Genomic DNA, 22,852 nt, shown 5'->3' with positions numbered 1-22,852 from the left:
AATTATTGTTTGTTAATATAATAAAGATTTTTCTTGACATAAAAGGTAGACAAACCAATACGCAAGCTGATCAACAACTCACAGTACCACCTCCTTTAAGCTTGAGTGGCACCACCAAGTCACTAGCATACCTGCAGTGTTCTCCAACTTCACCTCTCTCATTTGGCAGTGAACACTGTGAGGACAACAGTGGCACCCAGGAATGCCTCGTGGCGAGCAGTGGAGCCACGAACACTTCTCATGGGTCCTTGGACAGTGGTCGACAGGGAGAAGAAGAATCTTTCGTGGCTCGAGGGAACCCAGAAACAGCGGATGGCAGATTCGTCCGAATCTACGAAACCCCGACCCTTCACTTCCCTGCAATCCACCAGCTTGAAAAGTCTTAGGCGGTCCCACCTTGACCTCAGTCGGCAATCACCGAGAAGGGTGGGATTCTTGGTAGAGTGGGAAAAGGAATTGCTGTCGTCGCGTAAACCTACCCACCCACGTCCCGGATGAAGAGTGGTGGCTCAGTTGGGCCCCACTTGTGACATCCGCATACCGCTAGTTTTACCACGACGAAAACGTGGCAACACTTGTTTTGTCATCTCCGCCCAGTCCAGGTGGTTCCCACGTTCGCAGCCATTGATCTGACGTAGGAGATGACGTGCTCATAACAACGACCACGTGACCGCAACCCTGCGCCGCCACCCCCGTTGGGCGGCTGTTGTCCGTTCCTCGAGACTTTTGCATTTATGCCCGTTAAAAGCATGTTATTTCCGTATCTTTCCTCCTACAACATAGAATACGACACAGTCCTTAAGTACTACTATAATGTAATTACAAAATACTATAACTGGTCAAGTATTTTTGTACTGGTTATCGATAGTAAAGAAAAAAAGGAATTTTGATGTTAAGTCCAGCAAAGACTAATTTTGATTTTACTGCAATTTTTAGGGTAAATTCACAAATACAAATCTCAACCTGCGAAAAACATATACATTAATATAAATGTCTAAAGGGGTTTCCATGCAAAAACGACGCCTACTTTTAACGCATTCGCGTCGCCCCTTTCTTTCAGCATCCGTGTGGTTTCTGGTTTCCGCTGCCGTCCGCGAGAGCGGGGAAGGAGTGGGAAGGCAAGCAGAAGAAACAAGAAAACCCTATCTTTTATCGCTTTACCGCTCGAGATCTTCGATTCCTTGTTCTTTGGAAGACTCGATCCGATGTAAGGTCCCTTTCCATTAGTTTTGTTGTCTCTTATTGGTCCGGGTTGCAGATCTCCGGTGCATTTACATCCGCCTTGTAGATTGGTTTTCTTCTTCCGTTTCCTAATCGGTTCTGAGGAATCTGGTGTTTTGATGGAATTTTCTCATGCCGTGCCTCTGTTGGACGCAGATTTGTGCTTATTGCGTGATGTCGTCGGTATGGAGGGTTTCGATTTTGTTGAAAGAAGTTGTCTGTATCCATCGTATTCGGATTTCAGTTGTTCTCAGTGTTTTTTCACTTCTAGTTTGGTCTTTTTTTTTTCTTTTCCTAACGTCTTGGCCGATTTTATTTGTTTTATCGATATGATTCCTGTTGTTGTATTTTTATTTTGTGATTCTTTGTCTCGGATTTCCAAGACAGCTTTCCGTCTTTATTCTGTGGTTGAAAGTTGTGGATCTTTTTCGATATATGTCCATGGCCGATAAATAGACGGAAGGTAGTGCGATATGTTGATCTTCAAGTCGGTGCCACTAAGTCTTGTATGATAGAAAACAAATATGAAGTCGTAGTAACTCTTTCTCTTGCCACTTTTTCACTTTATTTGATCCAGATAGATCTATCGTCATCACCATCACCTATCTTTAGCATCGTGAGGTCTGGATCTGTTCGTTGCTCACCACTTCATCAAGTTTTTGAGGTTGGTATGCTTCTTCAGACTGACTGCAGGTTGTAAATTGCTACTTATCTTTAATGATCCCATGTGCTGTTATATTTAGAATCCTGCAGTAAGCTTGTCAATGGGCTTCATGTTGTTTTTTGGTCTTATGATGAAATCCTCTTATGTCTAGTGCACATTTTTCTTGATTTTAGAAGATTTTTATTGGGTTCCTTATTATGTTTGCATGGTGGAGCGTTTTTTTGGGGTTATATCTACTTGCTTCTTTGTTGAGGAACCTTTTATTTTCCTGATGTCTCGTACATATGCTTAGTAGTAACTTTTTTGATCTTATTACAAAATTTATTTTTTCCCATAATGTTTATATTAAGGATTAGAAATATACACTGAGAGCTTATGTACAGTGATATATATTATAAATGTAATGGTATATGGTGAACTGCACTGAGGGGTTGCTTGGAGACATATCCTCATCTTTATTATGCTTTTTGGCAGATGCTCGGTGCATTAGTAGAAAGAAATTATTTAAGTGCCCAATACTGGTCTGATCCCTGACCCAGCACTAGATCTATACTATCTGAAATATTAGGGGCTACCACGCGATCCAGGCCTCCATGAACTGGCATCTCCTGATTGGATAGCAAGTTGTGACTGTTTATACTCCTGTTTTTGTTTGATTTGATCCAATGGTATTGGTTAATTTAGATCAGGTTAGTCTTAAATAAACTGGTACAAGTCTACTTCGGATAATTTGGATTTGATCTGAAGAATTTTTTGTATGAAGAATTTGACATGAGATCAAACTTGAGCTGGTCAATAGCTGGTTGCTTAGATTAGAATTTCTTTATTTTTAAAATATATTTTCCTGATATTATGTCCTAAACAAATAAGGATCCTCTGCCTACTAGTGGAATTGAAGCTTTGAAGTATTGGAGAATTTGGGGAAAAAAATAACCTGTCTCTTTGTTTCTCGATCTTTCCCTTCTCCCATCCATCTTCCTGTTCTCCCACTCTTTCTTCCTCCTCTTTTCTCTTCATTCCTCCCATATATCTTCTCTGCCCTGAACATGTGAAACAACAGGCTTCCTTCTTCATATAGCCAGTATGCCAGTAAAAGCAACTCAGTAACCTGTAGAATCGAAAACCATTTGTTTTTCAGCTGTCTAACTCTATTATAATGCTTTTCTAGTATTTATGCAGTATTAAGTCTGCAGTGTGATATCAGATTAGGTTGGAAACAGATCTTACCTGGTTTGCAGTGTTTATGCAGAAAGTTACATCCTTCATCACTTGCAGATCTTTCAAATCTGCAAGGATCGACAAAATATCTATGACATCTTCAGTGCAGTTCTGTATATCAGGACCTTCTAGATCTTTGTTCCATAGCTTACAACAAATTTGTGAGTCACTCACTGAGAATTACATGTTTTAGAAATTGGTTTATTTCAATATTACTTGTATTTCTCACTGTAATCTGCCCTCCCAGCAAAGGATGTCCTAATGGCTTGTTTATTGAGCTAAGTAGTGCAAAGACTTACATATCTTGCTTCACAATTCATTTAATGGACCTTTACAAGCTAATGCAAAGGGATAGATGGTAAAAAGAAACGAGAAGTATGGAGACATCAAGAATGATGGGATTCTCTAGGAGAGTTTTGAGATGTAAATAGGATAAAAAGATGTGGACAGGAACAAATTCCAGGTTTTATGCTTCAGAAAGTATTACTGAGGAATAAGGATGTGACCATCTCAAAGATGGGGACTATTTGTAGGTGGAGTGCACCACGAAACCTAGTTTTCAGAGTCATGGGTTTTTAGAAGCCAATATATTTCACAAAAGAACTGTATCGCCTTTAAAGAGCAGGGGTTAATGGAAATCAAACTGTATAAAGCCATATAATGTGGATAGGTTAGACACTTAGAATCGATTATCAGACTAAACAAATAGGTAAAATAATTTGAATTTAATAACTCAAATACAGAACTACTATGTTCTAATATGTGCTTTGCACACAGACCATATCATTTTATAAAGATGCTTTATGATGCTTCAATGCAGCTAAGGATTTTGTGGCCAGAAAGCTCCCTTGCTAAGCTTCAGATAAAGTGGATATTGTTGCCTCAAGCAGTGGGTTGCTCTGGAAAACATGGATACTTCAAAGCACATATTAGAGAGCCTGTCGTACATGGGAAGCAAGCACTTCACTTGTATTCCCTTTACACTAGTCTTATGGTGCTCTTTATATCTACTATTTGAGTAAACATTTAAATAACTGTTAGGTTTACCTACACATCACTTGTCGCTGAGATTCACTGTGTATGAGAAATCCAGCTAAACAATATTAAATTGATGATTGGTTGTTTGATTTTGCTTTGCCTGCTACGATTGACACTTTTTTAAGCACTTGCATTTCTTCAACTTAAGATAGTTGGTAATAAGTCATCCTGTTACTTCATTCTTTGTTTATTACTTTGTTTTCGATCTTTGATGGTTTTGATTCAAGTGCTGTGGATGAGCAAACTATGTGACCTTCGGAGAGTGTCCCCTTCCTAGAAGGAACCTATTAGGGACCTATGAGTCCTTGGGACCAGCATGTACGGATAGTTCTTTTGGATGTTTAGGTGGAGTTTACCATTCTGGATTCATTATTACAAGTCAATTTTCTTATTTTCTATTTAGGGTATGACTGTACGAAAGAGTTTTGTGTTTTGCAGACTTGGAAACTTAAAATACCTATGTTTTCCCTTAGCAAATTGAATGGCCAACTAATAATTGTTCGACTCGTCTCCATATCAGTTGTAGTTGCCTTGTGTTTAAAAATACATGTAATCTTTTATCAATTGATAATTGGTTGTATGATTTTGCTGTGCTGCAATATACAAGTATTGCTTAACTCATCGACTAATGGCAAATATCTCATTCATGCTTTTATATGTTACTTATATTTGATCTTAGATGGTTGTGGTTTTTGTACCATGTGATTTTCAATTTCTAAGGTGTGCTTTCTTTCATGTGGAATTTCTATGGATTTGTTAAGTCCTCGGAATCAACTCTGCCAGGCTCTTCTACATTTGATTGCCTGGTCTGTTCTATTGTTGTGGAGGAATTTTCAAATTTCAAGTGTTATTTTTTGTCTTTTTCTTAGGAGAATGAATGCTAGTTGCGGGTGGCTTTTTCTGTGTTATATGTGACTTTTATAGTTGGTTTGTGCAGAAACTAATTTGTTGGATCTAGCTCCAGTTATAGCAAGTAATGTTTTAATTAACTTGTTCAACAGGAAATTTTCACTGCCTGGTCATCTTTCTTGATACCAGTTTCTGCTTGTCATAGTCTGATGCCAAACCTAAGACTCTACCAAGTACATAAATAACTCCTCAAAGTTTTTGGTAAATGGATCGTTGTGATACATCAGGATTTCTCGGTGGAGGTTGCAATGACCTTTTCGGAGATCATGAATCCTTGTTCTGATTCTTAATCTCAATCAACCCCGGAAGTTAGGCAACTGTTTATTTTCCTGTCAAGATATATTGTTGAGGTTGTGATCTTTTCTGCCAATTGCTGTTATGGATGATAGGCTTCGGCTTTTCAGACTTGGTTTGAATGTCTCACCTGGAAATGCTTTTGAGAGTTTGGCTCAGTATCACACTGATACTACATTGAGGATTGGTTCCCCTTGCCCCTCTGGTGCTAACGATTTGAGTTTGAAAGGGATAAAGAGGAAGTGGTGTGATGTTGATGGAACTGGTACAGAAAATGCTTCATTAGTCTTAGGTTTAGGCCGACCATCAAGTTCTTCAGATAGCAGCAAGAAGAGCTCTGCAACAGCTTGCACCATGTCTTCAGCAAAGGAAACTGATGATGGGTCCTCCATGGATCTTGGACTAAATTTTGATCTTAATCTTGGCAATGAAAACACAGAAAGTGCAAAGAAATCTGTTGTTGCTGTCCCAAAGATGATGAATGCTGATCCTAACTTTGATCTTCAGTTAAGTTTATCGGTAGGCCCATCCGAATCTGTTATTACTGGTGTAGTTCCAGACTCGGTTCATCATTATTTTCGTTTGGACAAACCAGTAACTGTTAGTCAAGTGCCAGCAGTTGACGAAGGATCAGTTGATAAAGGATCAACAACATCGTGCCAGAAGCATGGGAATAAATTACTGCCACAGTTAACTAGCACTGACGCAGCTGGAAGTTCTTTCTCCAATTCAATGATTTATGCCAGATCTCCTGGACAGCCAGATTCCTCTTCCTCAACCATGATGCACAAGCTGAAAAGTTCAGTTGCCACTTCTGGGGTTACTCAAGCACAACAATGCAATAGTAGCACAAAAAATTGTCAGTTTCCTGGATGTGCAAAAGGAGCCAGAGGTTCTTCCGGACTATGTATAGCTCATGGTGGTGGTCGAAGGTGCCAGAAAGAAGGTTGCCACAAGGGAGCTGAGGGCAGGACCATCTTCTGCAAAGCTCATGGAGGTGGCAGGCGATGCCAGTATCTTGGCTGCACCAAGAGTGCTGAAGGTCGCACGGACTTATGCATCGCTCATGGTGGTGGTCGTCGTTGCAGCCATGAAGACTGCACTAGGGCAGCAAGGGGAAAATCTGGTCTGTGTATAAGACATGGTGGTGGCAAGAGATGCCAAAAGGAGAATTGTACCAAGAGTGCAGAAGGCCGTTCTGGATTATGCATTTCCCATGGGGGTGGCCGACGTTGCATACATCCTAAATGTACAAAGGGTGCACAGGGCAGCACAAATTTCTGCAAGGCACATGGTGGGGGTAAGAGGTGCACATACATGGGTTGCACAAAGGGGGCTGAAGGAAGCACAACCTTCTGCAAGGCACATGGTGGAGGGAAGCGTTGCGCATTTCAAGGTGGTTGCACAAAGAGCGTGCATGGTGGTACCCTTTTCTGTGTAGCTCACGGTGGTGGGAAAAGGTGTGCTGCACCAGAGTGCACTAAAAGTGCTAGAGGAAAGACAGATTTCTGTGTTCGTCATGGTGGTGGAAAGAGGTGCAAGGTTGAAGGTTGTGGAAAGAGCGCTCAGGGTAGTACTGACTTCTGCAAGGCTCATGGGGGTGGTAAGCGTTGCTTTTGGGGCCAACCTGGTTCCAATCTCGGTAATGGTGGCCCTCCTTGTGACCGTTTTGCTAGGGGGAAGAAAGGCCTCTGTGCTGCACACACTGCACTGGTGGAAGATCATTGTGTACATGGTGGACATCAACTGATGGCTGCAACTTCAGAGAATGGAACACTCAGCAAGCATGAGAAGATGAAAGAGATTATTGATCTAGAGGGTCTCCTGGAGATGAAAAATGGGAAGAGCACCCTCTTTAGCTTTGGTGGGTGTGATCAGAAGGAACATGTGCATACTACAAACCCTCTTAATTCTAGGATGGCTTCTGTTCCAGAAGGTAGGGTGCATGGCGCAAGTCTCATTGCAATGCTGGCCACCGGTGCAAGTCTCGGTGGCGATTCTACAAACCAAGTTGATGGTGGTAATTCCAAACAGGGGAACCGTGTTTGAAGTCCAAAATACCGGTCTCCTATGTTTGTTCCCCGTGTGACCTGATTTATCTGCGGCACATCGTCAGCACACATCATTAGTGATTTAGCTGTTGGGTAGAAACATGCCTGTAATTCAACTGATCCAAATAAGGGGTAATTGTTCACCTTGTGGGAGCCAATCCTTGCTGTAGGTTCTTCCCCCTTAATCTACATAATAGACAATGAGTTGTTCTGTTAGCATGTGGTGTTTGTGTAAATGTAAGCACGATAGTTCGTGTGGTCTGATGTAATTTGTTGTCGCTAGCGAAAAATGTACAGATGTACAGTTCTTATGCTTATCATGTAATCTGGATTTCTACATAACAAGGTCCCTTGTAGAGTTTTGGACCATATGATGTACTTTGATTCAAGTTTGTTTGCTCTTAAGTATTTTGATTGTTGTGGTCTCAAATGTTACATTAACACCCATGAGGTTATACTTCCTCAGCCTGTTAGGCTTCATTCATAATTGCTTGTCGATGTGGCCTAAATTGTCAGTGAGGGATGCACTGTATCTTTTTCTATTGGTTTCTCATATCTGTGCTAAGGTCTTCAGGTAAACATCGATACAAAAAGCTTGAAAGCTGTGGAACAAATAGCATTATCGACACGATCCAACCGTCCATTATCGACAAGCCGAAGAAGGTTCTAGATTTCTTGTTTTGGCGACCATTATCGACACGATCCAACCGTCCATCAAGATCGAACCCCTCGATGATGGACATGGGCGGTCAGATCTTAACCCTCTTCTGATCCGCCGTGAACAATCCCTCCCCTCCCTCCTTCAACGGCCTCCGCCTCCAGTCTCCCCGAAGTCGTCGCTCCTCTCTCTCTCTCTCTCTCTCTATACTTGGGAAAGCGTTCCTTCCCATCTGCATCGCCGGCCCGGTGGACTGTTCTTCCGGGCATCTTGATCTAGCTCCGAATCCCTCCGTCGAAGCTGCCTGTCATCCGAATCTGTAGCTCTCTTGAGCGAGATGGGTGTCGGCACTTGGATTTCGCTTCTTATTGCATTCGGATGCCTATTCGGAGTTCTTAATGCCAGCGCCGGCGACGCGGATTCGCTCTACAGGTACGAAAGGTTCCTAGTTTTATCTGAACAATGTTGGAGAGATGATACGGAAATACCTGTTCAAGTGTAACATGTTGATTGGCTTTGGGACAGTCGTCTATAACTCTACCTGATGTAGATCTATGCAACAAGGCCCCCAACATAAGTGAAGTGTTCGACCTTTTAATTTTGTTCTTTCATGGATATCTAAATGGAAGTGATATGCATGATCTTGACTGGATTGGATTATAAGCTTAACAATGATATGCACAGAACATACTGAAACTTGATCTAGCCAAGTTGCACTTGATTTGCAGAATTTTAATGATAATTTGTTCTATCTAAGAATCAAGTGATCGATGATTAATTCAGAAAAATAGCATTCATTACTTGGTGTAAGCTCCTTGATATCAGTGACCACAAAATTTTTTATGTCGTTGTTAATCTTTGCTTAAGTTCTTGCTAGAAATAGAATGTTGTTGTAGGATCCATGGGTCAAATTTGAACAAGTGGCCTGCAGAACGAGATACCTTTCATAGTGTGAGACCAACAATGCTTTATGGATCAGAGTGTTGGACAGTTAAGAAAAAACATATGCAAAAAGTTTGTATTGCTGAGATGAAAATGTTGAGATGGATGTGTGGAGCCACTAAGAAAAAAAGAAAAAAAATACTTTTATTCGTGAACAACTAGGTATCGCTTCGATAGCAAATAAGATAAGAGAAAATCGTTTAAGATGATATGAGTTTGTGCTTAGGAGACCTTCGGATGCGGTAGTCAAAAGAGATTAAATAATTAATGTTAGTAGTACGAGAAAAGATAGAAGAAGATCTAAAAAGACTTTAATGAAAATTATAAATAAAGATTTAAATACTCTAAGCTTAACTAAACATATGATTTTTTACATATCTCAATAGCGGCAAAAGATCGATGTTGTCAATCCCAAATTGTTGGGATTTACGGTTTTGTTGTTGTTGGCTTGCATAATGAGATGAGTTAATCTCTTTGCCTTAGAACTAATTTGATATCGTTATCTACTGGGAAGTATTTTCGTCCTTAAATATACTTTAAAAGTTATTAAGCTGATCATTGCATCACTCTCAAAATGGAATAATACATCTTAGTGAATACAAAGTCTGGCTGCATTTTACAATAGTTATTTCAAAGAATTTCAGTTCTATTCGACTCAGAAGCACATTACAAAATTCTGGATAAAAGGTGTCTTCATGGCAAAGTGGATTCAATTATTGTGCTTATACTTTGGTTTCACACAGCTAAGTTCCAAGTACTATGAATTTGCATATGACCTATTCAATTATTGTGATTTTGATGTCACACTACTAAACATAATCAATTTGCCCCAGTCACTCACATCGTGCCACATTGTGCCTGTCACCTGACTTTGTTTTGTCTATAAATGAATGGCATGTTTTTTTATGTTATTTTCAAAATAAGGTAGTCACTGGTCAGCATGCGTAAGAAGCTTACTTCTTTTGACAATCAAAGCCACGATGCCCCCTCCGTTGGTCTCACATGGATCTTGGACCTTTTGTATTCTCATTTTCATGCTGTTATGTGCTTAATTATATTTAGAGTTTTTAACTTATATTTCATTTACAAGAAAGTAACTGGATCATTCAGTAGATGTGAAGGACTGTTTTCTTGAACAGTTGATATGTGACAATGGTGCATTCCTGTACCGAATATCATATTTTTGGTGTGCTAGAGAATCATGTTATTCTAACATCAGTACCTACTATTGTTGAAATTATTGGCATCCAAATCAGGCACCATTTAATATTATTCAGATAGACCTGCTTTAGTAATCTGTGCTTCTTGTTTCACAATGAACATTGGCAGAAAGCCATAGACCATTAAGATTTTCGAGTTTTTGATAAAGATGTGTGTTACTGTGTTGTCTAACATGGTTAATTTTTTATGCTTGTATGAAATCTTGAACTGCTGACTGTTTTAGTAAGTAAGCATTAATATTCTTTTCCTTAAGTTAGTAAGAGGTTTTTTTCAGCCTGGTTTTAGATTATTAAATATAGGTTAAACTTAAGGTATTACTTGGACCTGGATTTTCTTTCAACATGAGCTTAAAACTAAATTTCACACTTCATGACATGCCTCTAAATACCAGAAATTGTGTTGGGCAATGTGAAAAGACTGGAGATATTGGGGACCAATCCATTCGGCACTGCCAGTTTCAAAACAGTGATGTGCCTCTCGACAGTTCATGGTATATGCAAGAGCCACTTTACTTGCAATGGAAGCAACTGAACTGCAGGAGTGACTGCCGGTACTACTGTATGATGCAGAGAGAAAATCAACGGGAAAAACTTGGTCAACATCCTGTTAAGTATCATGGAAAATGGCCTTTCAAACGTGTATTCATTTTCCAGGTTTGTTCATTTCCTCTGGTTTGCAGATAAACTTTGTACAATGTTAAACTTATTTTATTTTATTACTTTGGTGGTAACTCCCCTTGTTTATGTTTTCTTTGCAGGAGCCTCTTTCTGCTGTCCTCTCGGCATTCAATCTATTGATGCATTTCATTGGCTGGCTAACCTTTTTCATCTTACTACGTTACAAGTTACCTGTTAGGCCTCAGAGTCGGAGGACATACTATGAATACAGTGGATTGTGGCATATATATGGTGTCTTATCCATGAATGCTTGGTTCTGGAGTGCTATATTCCATACTCGGTATCTCACCAAACTTGGTCCCCATATAAACTTCCATTTACAGCTTGATGCTTTCTATTATGGTGATGGTGATCAACCTATTGCAGAGACTTTGACTTGACGGAAAAGTTGGATTATTCATCTGCTGTGGCTGTGCTTGGCTATTCACTCATTTTGTGTTTACTAAGGGTATTCGATGTGAAGGATGAGGCTTCGAGGGTCATGTTTGCAGCCCCAATTTTAGCCTTTGTGACTACACATATCTTGTACCTCAACTTCTATGAAATGGACTACGGTAAGGTCTCTTATCATGTTCGAATTTGTTAGCCAACTTCCTTAATTTTACTTGTGATTGTAGCCATTCTTTCTATGCATTGGGAGCATATGTTTTGACCACCTGACGCAGGACATTATTTTTTTGTTGAGATTAGCTCGACTCTATGTAATGCGTTGAATAACTTCTTTCTTTATGGGTGGGGGTTAAGACTGCTTACATTGACTCTCTGCATATCCTGTACTGGTGGGAGTCTTGTGCATTGATTTCTTCCTGTTTTCATCTTTTTTGTACATAATTGAAGAACACAGGACACATTCCTAGCATGGAGGACGGTTACAACCATGCATTTTCTTTTTTTTTTCTTATTTTTGCAAAGGGTAAGTGGCAAAGATGGTATTCGAGCATAGTACTTTGCAATAATCTGTCAAAAGCTAGCCAGTACCTTCATGACCATGCATTTCAATTTCCACCGTCATATAGCAGCTACTTCTGTGCATTGTTCTCTAAAGGTTACATTCGAAGATTGCATAACTTGGCAAACAACCATTGCACACTTTCTACCATGAGCACGCATGTTCTATAGAAATTTGGCTTACATGTCCAGGTACTAACAAATATAAACTCGAAGAGATCATCCTAATTATCTATATGTATTTATCAAAGAAGCCAACTAAGATAACTTAATGCACAGTTTCTTTTTACTATTTGAATTTGTCGAGTATGATAGTTAGAACCTCAATTAACAAGTTAGTGAACTCGACACCACTTGGTGATTCATTTATCCAGGTGCTAATATTACCTTGTAAGATGTCTTGTTCTGTTTTTTAAGATTATAGTTTCAGATTTTGATTCCTAAGCTTTGACCAAAAGATGCTAAGTGATTCTAACAGGAAGTTTAACATTTATTATTGCCCATGTCATCCTTGAACCTAAAGAAGACAATTTCACTTATCTGTCTCTCTCTCTCTCTCTCTCTTGGTACCATATCCACGACTTGCTTATTGTTTAAAATCATAAGTTCTTGTTATGTAGTTAACTATTATTAAACCAATATAGACCAGTGACATTGTAGAAACTAATTGATCCTATTTGATAAACATAATAGGTAAGACTGCATTGTTTGTTGCCGAAATAACCTCACTATTTGTAGGAGTAAGACTGAATACTCTCTTAAACTCTACATTGGCAGTAATCTTATGCACTAGGCTATTCTTTTTAGCAATACTACTTCAACACAGTTTCAAGATTCTCTTTGTAAAGGTACAAGTATCTTTGTAAACGTTAATTATTTGTCTTGTAGATGTTGATGCTTATGGTTCTATCTCCTCGTATCATAATCTACTTAATATCTCAGATTAATATTGTCACAGTAAGGAATATAGCAAGTCTACAAAGAAGGGAGAGTTTCAACTTAGATTTCTCATCTGTCAGCCAAATCCACATGCAAGATCAGTTATCTCACTTTTAATTGAATTAGCAAATAGTACAAAATTCTTTAAGATGCCTTTGGTGACCCTGCTTTATAAAGTCTTTGTTCTACTCCTGAAAGTAAGAAGCCATCTTGTCATCATGACGCAATGGTCATCTTAATGCATACAGAAAGCTATGTTCTCTTTGTTTTGAAGTTCAGTGAATATCCCAAATATGGCTTTGACAACCATTAACCCACATATGTTTCCCATTATCCTCTAATCTTTCCTTTTGTTTTTGGCAGGGTGGAACATGAAAGTGTGCCTTCTGATGGGTGTTTCTCAACTTCTGATGTGGGCAATTTGGGGTGGTGTAACTCGTCATCCTTCACGTTTCAAGCTCTGGGCAGTTGTATTCGGATGTGCTCTCGCAATGCTTTTGGAGATCTATGATTTCCCTCCTTTTCATGGATACGCCGATGCCCATGCTCTGTGGCACGCCACCACCATTCCCCTCACGTACCTCTGGTGGAGTTTCATCAAGGATGATGCCAAGTTCAGGAGATCAGCTCTTGTGAAGAAGGTCAAGTAACTAACTCCTTCTCGACTGCCTCTATATCAGCCAAATGCCATGATCAGCATGAAAGAGCAGGTAATGTCATCATCCACTTGTATGTTCTTGATTTGTTTCCAATGCAGTGTTTAGTTGTCAAATATGAATAGAGATGCTTGTTTTTGTTTTAGTTTCTCTGAATTCTGCACTCTTATTAAGACGAAGTGTGCTTGTTTTCGTTTTGAAATTAATTTAAGGCGATCGATTGTTTTTCATGTTTTACATGAAAAAAACATAGCCGACTCTACTTGATCGAATGAGCAGGAGTTATCTTTGGTTATTTAGTTCTATATGTTGCAAAGATAAATTGCATTCGATACATTACATAGTTGTAACTTAGGGAAACAAGGCATGCCATGTGGTGAATGATAGGATAACAACGTAGATTAGCTTTAAGATTAGGGGTCGGATGTTGATCGGACGAGTTGCATTGGACACACCCGTAATGAACGACAAGCGGTCTTAAGGGATTATACTGTTGATAAGGGATCGGACATACGGAGATCCAAACGTCACGTTATTGCAATTTAATTTTCTTACAATTTTTATATGGAGGGATTTAACCAGCTTTATATGTTTCTTCTACCTGCTTCGAGGTGTGGGAATAGATACCGTTACCGTGATGTAAGGGTACGGCTAAAAAGGTTAGGATGTCGATTGCAACGTGTCATGGCCCGATGTAACGGTTCGTTGTATGAGCCAAGTCGACTTACGGCGTTACTTTCGAATCTTGCATGCCTGGTGGTCAAAGTCAAACGACCAATACGTGAACGATTGATGTAGAGCGTCTCGGTGTGCTTCGCGGTGTTCTCCTTCTCGTGCACCGCAAAAGCCTCCGCACGTAGTAATATTGTTCATCTGCTGCCGCTGTTTCAGCGACTGACTGACTGACGGACTGCAGCCCCTCTCTCTCTCTCTCTCTCTCTCTCTCTCTCTCGCTTTTTGCTGGCTTACACCGCCGTTAAAAGTTGGGAGAAACAAGAAAAGGAGAGAGTTTGAACTTTGAAGAGAGGAAAGGCAGTCCTCTGACTCTTTCTTAGTAATTGGTAGTAAAGGGTTTAAAGGTCGGCTTTCACCCCTGGCTCTCCCGACCATGGAATCCTTCACCCTGCTCAAATACTGGCGGGGCGGCGGCGGCGGAGGAGGAGGAGGAGGAGGAGGATCCACCGTCGCTGAAACCCTTCGCCCTTGCAGCGCCACCCCTGTGGTCGCCACCGCCTTCCTACGCCCCTCCTCGGCTACCACGGATGACAGCGGCGACAACGACGACGATGAAGGACCCTTCTTCGACCTCGAGTTCCCCGCCCTTACCGTCGACGACGAGGTGGAAGAGGGCGAGTTCAACTTCGAGCTGAGTTCCGTCGGAAATGGTGGCGGCGGCGGCGGAGGAGGGGGTGATGACATCCGGACTGAGGATTTCTCCCCCACTGAAGACCTCTTCTTCAAGGGGAAGCTCGTCCCTTTGGGACCTTCCTCGATCGTGATCGCGGCCTCCGAGTCTGACAATAAACCCCAATTCCCGGCGGCCTCCATCCTCAGATCCGCCACCAAGTTTCGTGTTTTCTTGCTCGGGCTCCGCAAGCCCAAACCCACCGCTGCGGAGCCCAATGCCGCCGCCGTGGTTGGTGCCTCCCCGAGGCAGCAACTTCAGCAGCATCAGAGCAGGTTCTTCGTGAAGTTTAAGGTGGAAGAGCTGCCCATCATCTCGCTCTTCACACGGGACAACAGCTCCCGGAACTCCTCGGCCAACCGGGCGGTGAAACCGCAAGCGGAAGACACCGCCGTCTCCGTCACAGCGGCGGAGGAGAAGAGGCTGGCGAGGGAAGTCGTTCAGAAGTACGTCAACATGATCAAACCGCTCTACGTCAGGGCTTCCAGGAAGCACGGCGAGAAGCCGAGGCTTCCCGGAGAGCCAGCGCCAGGAGAGGTGGAGCCGGAGGAAACGGCGCCGGCGGCGAGCGCGGGCGGGGTCAAGGGCCTCCCGGCGGGGCTGAGGGTGGTCGGGAAGCGGCTGGGGAAGATCCGGTCGGCGTCGGCGACCGTGGCCGCGGTCCCGCCTCCTCCACCGCCGCCACAGCGGCGCGACGACACGCTCCTGGAGCAGCAGGACGGGATCCAGAGCGCCATCGCCCACTGCAAGCGTTCCTTCACCGCCCCGGAGAAAGGTACGCGAGCGACGACGCACCCGATCCTAGATACGGTCACCGACGGTGTCCCTTAGTGCTCTTACTTGCTTTACTTGCTTCCTAAGGCGTCGGGCTCTCCGATCTCGCAGGGTCGCAGTCGCCGTTGGCGAGATCGAAGAGCGACCCGATCCGGGCGATGGGCGATCAGATCTGAGCCGCGCTTATTCCCGGCCGTCCGATTTTGGCAGTAACAGTAAAAGCCTTCACTGTGTCTCATCTCCTTGGTTCTCGTAGCAAGTAGAGTAGGAGGAAGGCCTCGCTGTAAAAATCGTGCGTTCGATCTATCCATGATGCCAAGTACTGGTTGTGTCGACTATATGTGGTGGGTGTTTGATTGGCGAGCGAGAGTGCAATGATGAGAAGGTGAGAGTGATGGGGCTGAGCTTTGCTCGCTCACTCTCACATGTGAACGAACACCGGAGGGGAGGGGAGGGGAAAGATTCCCGTGGCATCGGGAAAGCTGCAGCATAATATGGCAATCTTATGGCAATATGGTGGAGCAATGAATGCTTTAGCTTCTGTCTCTGCTCTGTGTGCTTGGAGGCTTTGTGCAGCTCACGTACCCTGGAAATGCGCCACCTTTTTTAGCTTTTCGGCAGGGGAAAGTAGCAACCTCAGACCCCAAAAGACGTGGCCGATGATACCTTCCGTTTTCTTTTGTTTTATTTGATACATTTATTCTTTTTAATATCTTAAATATCTTTTATCACCGTAGTTTTTTTTTTTTTTCAAAGCTATCATGCTTTCTTTAATGAGGCTCATAGCTCTCACCCCATCATTTCGATCCTATCATCTTTTATCTTGTCATTTTGATCCTATCATCTTTCTCTTATAGTTTTTATCTCATCATAATTCTCATCATTTCGTCTCATCGTCTCATTATGATTATCTCATTTTTCAATCTTGTCTCATCATTCCTTTTTGTCAATATCCTTAGGTAATTCTTGAATCATGTTCACATCTATCTTGAAAGCAGAGCAACTTTGAAATAATTGCACCCAGTCGAAGGATATTATAACAAATAAGACGCAATTGTCGTGAAGAAGGAAGCGACAATAGAAAAATATTTAAGGTGTTAGAAAAAAAAGATTGAAGAGCATGATCCCAGAAAAGTTCAAAAAGAAAATATTCTTTTAAGAAAAATCGTCCAAAGAAATATGTAAGCCTTTCTCCTAAGTCGCAATAAAATGCATGAAGAAATCACGTACCATTTATTAGAGAGAGAGAGAGAGAGAGAGAGAGAGAGAGAGGAGTCATTACAAAGTGGTCGTCTTCAGCGCCGCGGTTTACTCCAGGAACGTGATGGTTGGGAATAAGTAAGATAAAACTGGTGGGGGAGAAGAGACAAAGATGGATGTGGGAGTTGGTAGGGAGGGTTTATTTCTAAATGGTGTTGGATTCAGCGTTGTTGGTGGTCTCCCCAACATGACATGAGCAATAACAGGAGCAGTGATGCTTGTGATTCTCCGACGGAAGAAGACCATGATTTGTCTTCGACTGAGTCTGGTGTTGACCAGCAGCTCTGTTCGTGAGGGGGGGCGTTTTGATCCTTGGCTTATTATTGGAAGGGCCACAGGCATCATCACCTTGCCCAACTCTCTCTCTCTCTCTCTTATGGACTCGGCAGTCAGCACACATCTCTATGCTCCCGCCATTGTTTAGGCTGCAATTGGATGCGTTGATGTAAGTTGGCCTGCGTAAAAAAGTTGGAAGATAAGGTTAGTTATGCGAAAGTATTATGACCTGGGAGAAGCTTTGAATGGGAGCACATGGCATCTTCATCCAGCAGCAAGCTCAAATAATTTAGGACTCATTAAGAACTATAAAAATAGTAGGAAATTTTCGTTTATAGTCATACAAAATTTGAAGTTTTGATCGTCTTAGAAAAACGTCCAAAGGACCTAACAACAGTGCAGACGAAGAAGAAGACACTAAAGATAGGAGGTCTCAGGTAAGGGGCAGTTCAAATTATATGCTGTATGTAACATGGTCAGGAGCAGTATACAAGGAACAGTATATTATCCTTGTTGGATCAGCAGATGATTTCCACTGGTATAGGCAAATAAAAACCTTAGGATTACATAATGGATTGAAAGCTGATGGTGTTTCTGTTAATGCAGCAAGTGTTTGGGGATCAAACTTGACATGAAAAAGTCTTCGATGGCTAATGGGAAGAAGAGGAATTACTCACAACCATGCAGACTGTCATGGACTTTGGTGCATGAGCCTACCATAAAAGGTGAGGATACAATTTTCACTACCAGAGAAGTATGATCCTAATCATGCATGTTCTTTATGAATAAATATATAAATGCTTAGAGAAGAATGGACGCATACAGTAACATCTTATTATAACAAAAAAAAAAAATCAATAATGATAAATAGCAAATATCAAAGAGAAAAAACAGTTACTTAAAAGTCAGGTATGCTTCATGAATCAAAATGTTCACAGATTAGAAGAAGAGATAAGAATGTTGAAATGGATGTCTGTGTAACCAGAAAGAATAAAATAAGATTTGCAATTATGAGAAGTGACATCAATAAACAACCTAATATGGTCTGAATATATCTAAGATAATAAGATTTGATTAAACGATGAAAAATAATATGGCTGCCATTTCACTATCATTGACTTACCGTGAACATAACTTATTGACTAGAAAAACTCCGCACAGTTGATCAAAACAGTTGGATCAAGCTTAATCATCATCTCATCATCATGCCATGCATTCACGTAGAAGCGGCATGAGAACAAAGAGGTGAAAATGGTCAGCACAAGTAGAACAATAAGCATGACATATCATAGATCCATTGATCTTCCTCAAAGCATTTCAAAGATAATACTATAATAGGACCAACAAGATGACAATCAACATCTATATTGCGTAATAATTAAGAAAATCAACGTCAATCAGGACATTGCTTGCATCTGACTGTGGAATTCTACTATTCAAAAGCTAATTTAACTTGATATAATGGTTTCAACAAACTTGATTGAGAACATAAAGAGCTTTTACTATCACCATAGAAATTACTAAAAGATTATTACCAATATGCTCAGCTCTACTTCGGCCTTTGGATAAACATTTATGTTTTCTTTGGCACAATAGAGTAACCATTATGAGGACACGGAGAAACATAGAAGGATTCATTGGTACAATGGAATTATTAATTGCTACTATTGTGACTCGATATCACCAAATAATCTAATTAATAAACAATCATATTCTTGCAATTCATTACCTACGGAAACAACAGAAAAGAATTTGTGATCAACTCTTGTTCATTCACCAAGTCTATTAACTGCCAAAAACTATCGAGAAAGAACTTCATGAACCCATAAAGTTAGTTGTCTTCTAGATATTATTAACAAACATACATGTAAAAAGAAAAGGCATGAATGATGAATGAGGAAATGGAAAAGCACAAGAGGCAAATGCCTACGAGCTACAGCTACCAATATTCCCTTTTCTAGTTTTCTGATAATAATACCAGTGAGAAAAAGAAAAACTGCAAAGAAACTGAGAAAAAGAAACTTGAATCAGAGAGGACAATGATTGCCTGAGCTCACTGTAGTCTATTAATTTAAGAATATCCACATAGCCATGTCGATTTCAGCAAACTCGCTCTAAAAGGCGACAAAGAGAATTGAATCCAGCATATGAGACATGTACCACTCCATTACCAACATAGCACGGTTCTGTTCTAGACTTCTCATAAACTTATTTACTTCCCTTGGTCATAGATCCATACCCAACACTTCAGCCAAGAAAGACTTAATTCTTGCAAATCACCAAAAAATTAATGGCTTCTTCATCATATGAACACAATATAAAGATCAAACAGAAGCAACAACATGAATTGACAGAGAGGTGTGAAAATAAAACAAGCAGGCAATCACCTCCATGTTCAGCAGAACTTTGTCTTGTCATGTGTTCGTTACACATCAGTAGCACACAGCGAAAGAGAAAAACACAAAAGTTTGTTGTTTTTTATATTTATCTAATAAGAGTGGGAAGACTACATCACCAGGGAGGAGTAGATCCCTGTCTTGTTGAAGGAGATCTTGATCCTAAGCTCCCATCCCTTGAAAACCTTGTCTTCTCTTTTGGGGTGCTTGCGAATGGGCTAGACCCACGATAGCTAGCTCGAAGAGTCTCATCCACAGAGCGAGAAGACTTGGCAATGGCATTCCTAACAAACTTCTGAGCAGCTGGAGAAAGTGTTCGCACACTTGGGCTGGCACTGCCTCCTCTTGCTGGTGATGGCAATGGTGGCTTTTGAAACATCTTAGACCTCTCTCTCACCTTACGTGCAGCTTCCCTCGCCAACGAATGAGCTTTCACATCCCGAGATGAAGGCAGAGGGATCCTAAAGTGAGGCCCATCACTGCTTCCACCTATGCCGGCGGGCATCTCCTCGAGGTCTAATCTCAGAGGTGTACCCTCTATCTCTCCCCATGTCATGAATGGGGATTCATCAACACCTGGTGCAGGGGACGGAGTCCTGACAAAGCTGTAGCCATTCTCTCCTTTCTTGGTTGATTCCTCAAAGAAGGGGTTCGGTGTTTTCCTCAAATCCTCCAAGTCATACTTTTTAGACCTCTCAGCCTCCCGATCAGCAAAAGGCCAAGCAGCCCCAGTCGGAGTGGTACCAGCGACCGGGGTGTAGAGAATTGCGACAGACTCCTCGTCCTTCGTGGGCCTTGATTCGGATGCTGATTTGCCGTGAAACCGAGTGTTGGAACGGTTGATCTCCTTGGTGAGGCCCTTGAGCCGCTCGGCCTGCTCCTCCTCGGTCAGTGGCACCTCCCCCCCGTCCGCCGGATCATACATGAGGAGATTCTTCGCCGTGTACTTCCAACCATCCAAGGTGCTAACCGGCTGCCCGGAGGTTCCATATCCATCGGTGATCCGGTCCTTCTTCACGTCTTCTAGGGTTTTAATCGGCGTCTCCTTCTCGCCCTCCAACAGATGGGCATATTTCTCTTTCCTCTTGCGATTGACCTTCTCCATGATCTTGGAGAAGCTCTCGTTATCCTCGCTAGTGTACCGACCAAGGAACTCATCCAGCGAGAGGGAGGTGTCGACGTCGGCCAAGGGATCGTCGTGCGTCGCGGGGCCTGAGGGACCATCACCCGCGGGAGGGATCGACGGGGTGGAGCCGAAGGGCGTGGCGGAGGAGGGGAAGAAGGAGGATCCGGGGGTGCGGGTCCGGGAGCGGCGTGCGGAGGCGGTGGCGGCGCCGGGTTCTCCAGCGGCGGCCCGGCGTTCGAGGATCTTGAGCTGGGCGTCGCGGATGAGGACGGGATCGCCGGAGCGGACGGCCTCGAGCCAATCGAGGCGGTCGCGGAGCCTGGGGATGTCGGGGAAGAAGTCGCGCTCGACGATGCGCTCTATGGCGGCGACGTAGGTGTCCTCGTCGAGGACGGCCGCGCGGCGCTTCCGGGGGTTGCCGGCGGCGACCTCAGAGGAGGAGGACGGCGCTCCATCGGCAGTCGAGGGGGTTCGGGCGGCGAGGGAGGAGGAGGAGGGGGGAGTAGAGATCTGGCGAGGGGAATGGCCGGGCGACAGAAGCATGTTCGCTGCGTGTTGGTGGGGATTCCAAGAACCGAAGGCACAGATTGGGAAGTTGAAGAAGGGTGGGGGGATCGAAGGAGGGTATGGAAAGGCTCGCGGGGTGAGGAAGCCGAACAAAATTAGGGCTCCAATCGACGATTCCTACTACAAATTGGATGGGTCAATTTGCCCTAATTTTGACTTCTAATTGAAGCTAGAAATTATTGGTCATCGACGACAAACATTAATCTCTCGATTAATTCAAAGTTGGTCGAATTTATAATGTATTTTCATGTGGTCTTAAAATTAAAATTAAATATTCAAAGTTTTAAAAATATATTTCATATTTAGAATAATTTACTACGAATAATAATACTTCATAATTGGTTTTTCTTTTTTTTTTTAGAATTTACTCGAGGCATCCAAATCTGTTGAAATACCCAAAAAGCCTCATAATTCGTTCCCCAAATCACCAAATTAAACTTCGAAAATTCCTATGATAATAATAATAATAATATTATTATTATTATTATTATATAATGAACTATAAAATTCCTCATAATGAACTATAAAGTCATTAAAATCAATAAGAATTATATAAATTAAGGGGATAACTATTAGTATTATTATTTTTTTAATTGTTGTAGTATGAGATGAATTGAACAAATTTTATTATATTATACTTGTAAATTAATCATGATATACTCGATTGCATAACCAATTGCAATGTTTTTCATTTTAATATTGGTTCAACAAGAAAGCAAGTTGATATATATATATATATATATATATATATATATATATATATTATTTTTGGTTTGAAGTGATTTGAAGAGTTTTTAACCCATATTTGATACTTTCTAAGTTAACACTACAATCGAATGTAAGAAAATTCATTTATGAACGTAACAGTAAATCATATTATCAATCTCACTTTAATGTTTTAATATAAAATATGAATCTTTTGATGCAAAAACTGATGTTATATTATACAGAATACTGTCTTGAAATGAGATGATAATGATGATGGGTAGTTGTGTAGCTCTCTCTTATTGCAATTCAGATGTCAGTATTCCTCGATCTGCTTAGTATGTCTTAATTCAATATTTGACGGTCGAAGTTGACGGTTGGTTGTTATCGGTGTTAATCTTAATTTAATATCAGTCGAAAAAGTACGGTTTGTTCAACTATGATAACACTAAATTTGTATATTTGTGTTAGAGTTATTCTCAATAAATGTCTACTCTAAATTAACTTAGAGTTTGGATGATTCAAAAATAAATCTTAGAAAATATATCAATATGATAATTATGAGAAATAGTTATGCATTACAGTTGAATTTAATTATGATCATGATGTCATGAGTGTCGAACTCAAAATATGGTAATAGTTGATTTGACTTAGTCAACACCTCGATCATGAAACGTCGAGGTGTTAACTATTTGTCAATCACATGTCTTTCACATGGTGTTAAGATGTTCGACACATGTCACAATACATAAATATGTCAATTGTATATTTTCATATGTGTTGAGATGTCAACGCAAGTCGATCACAAGGCATTGAGGTATCGATTGCATATCAACCATAAGTCACCCATGCAATACCAAGATGTCGACTAAGTCATTAGTCCAAGTCACTATGCTAAGCACCTTCT

The 22,852-nt window shown here is 41.4% G+C and overlaps 4 protein-coding genes across 6 annotated transcripts; 3 read left to right on the top strand and 1 right to left on the bottom strand.

The window, feature by feature from the left end:
• Positions 1 to 1,048: 1,048 nt before the first annotated feature.
• Positions 1,049 to 7,784, top strand: LOC135676278 (uncharacterized). Of its 3 annotated transcripts, none has more exons than XM_065187256.1 (3): positions 1,049 to 1,207; positions 1,799 to 1,885; positions 5,143 to 7,784. In XM_065187256.1, exon 3 carries the CDS (start codon positions 5,429 to 5,431, stop codon positions 7,391 to 7,393), a length of 1,965 nt encoding a protein of 654 aa, XP_065043328.1. In that variant the 5' UTR covers positions 1,049 to 1,207; positions 1,799 to 1,885; positions 5,143 to 5,428; the 3' UTR covers positions 7,394 to 7,784. The 3 variants fall into 3 exon arrangements, with proteins under 3 accessions (XP_065043328.1, XP_065043329.1, XP_065043330.1); XM_065187257.1 differs by having other exon boundaries at positions 1,799 to 1,914; XM_065187258.1 differs by having other exon boundaries at positions 1,055 to 1,207; positions 1,803 to 1,885.
• A 393-nt stretch (positions 7,785 to 8,177) lies between these two features.
• LOC103987781 (uncharacterized) lies at positions 8,178 to 13,666 on the top strand. The gene is made up of 5 exons (XM_009406181.3): positions 8,178 to 8,485; positions 10,608 to 10,869; positions 10,974 to 11,173; positions 11,260 to 11,447; positions 13,144 to 13,666. The coding sequence occupies exons 1-5, from the start codon at positions 8,391 to 8,393 to the stop codon at positions 13,428 to 13,430; spliced, it is 1,032 nt and encodes a 343-aa protein (XP_009404456.2). The 5' UTR covers positions 8,178 to 8,390; the 3' UTR covers positions 13,431 to 13,666.
• A 144-nt stretch (positions 13,667 to 13,810) lies between these two features.
• LOC103987780 (probable membrane-associated kinase regulator 2) lies at positions 13,811 to 16,160 on the top strand. Its single transcript, XM_009406180.3, has 2 exons — positions 13,811 to 15,616; positions 15,727 to 16,160. The coding sequence occupies exons 1-2, from the start codon at positions 14,545 to 14,547 to the stop codon at positions 15,789 to 15,791; spliced, it is 1,137 nt and encodes a 378-aa protein (XP_009404455.2). The 5' UTR covers positions 13,811 to 14,544; the 3' UTR covers positions 15,792 to 16,160.
• Positions 16,161 to 16,856: 696 nt separating this feature from the next.
• Positions 16,857 to 21,345, bottom strand: LOC103987779 (uncharacterized). Its single transcript, XM_009406179.3, has 2 exons — positions 19,667 to 21,345; positions 16,857 to 17,330 (listed from the first exon to the last, which is right to left on the bottom strand). Exons 1-2 carry the CDS (start codon positions 21,214 to 21,216, stop codon positions 17,021 to 17,023), a joined length of 1,860 nt encoding a protein of 619 aa, XP_009404454.3. The 5' UTR covers positions 21,217 to 21,345; the 3' UTR covers positions 16,857 to 17,020.
• Between the last annotated feature and the right edge of the window lie 1,507 nt (positions 21,346 to 22,852).

The sequence above is a fragment of the Musa acuminata genome, chromosome BXJ1-6 (genome assembly GCF_036884655.1).
Source record: "Musa acuminata AAA Group cultivar baxijiao chromosome BXJ1-6, Cavendish_Baxijiao_AAA, whole genome shotgun sequence".
NCBI classification, from domain to species: domain Eukaryota; kingdom Viridiplantae; phylum Streptophyta; class Magnoliopsida; order Zingiberales; family Musaceae; genus Musa; species Musa acuminata.
The sequence above is the reverse complement of the archived record's forward strand: the minus strand, read 5'-3'. Positions and strand labels throughout refer to the sequence as shown.

Coding starts and splice junctions, on each gene's coding strand:
- LOC135676278 (XM_065187256.1), top strand. CDS start 5,429: ATGGATGATAGGCTTCGGCTTTTCAGACTTGGTTTGAATGTCTCACCT.
- LOC103987781 (XM_009406181.3), top strand. CDS start 8,391: ATGGGTGTCGGCACTTGGATTTCGCTTCTTATTGCATTCGGATGCCTA. Junction 8,486..10,607: donor GACGCGGATTCGCTCTACAG/GTACGAAAGGTT, acceptor TCTAAATACCAG/AAATTGTGTTGGGCAATGTG. Junction 11,174..11,259: donor AGTGCTATATTCCATACTCG/GTATCTCACCAA, acceptor AACCTATTGCAG/AGACTTTGACTTGACGGAAA.
- LOC103987780 (XM_009406180.3), top strand. CDS start 14,545: ATGGAATCCTTCACCCTGCTCAAATACTGGCGGGGCGGCGGCGGCGGA. Junction 15,617..15,726: donor CTTCACCGCCCCGGAGAAAG/GTACGCGAGCGA, acceptor CCGATCTCGCAG/GGTCGCAGTCGCCGTTGGCG.
- LOC103987779 (XM_009406179.3), bottom strand. CDS start 21,216: ATGCTTCTGTCGCCCGGCCATTCCCCTCGCCAGATCTCTACTCCCCCC. Junction 17,331..19,666: donor CAGGGATCTACTCCTCCCTG/GTGATGTAGTCT, acceptor TTTTTTACGCAG/GCCAACTTACATCAACGCAT.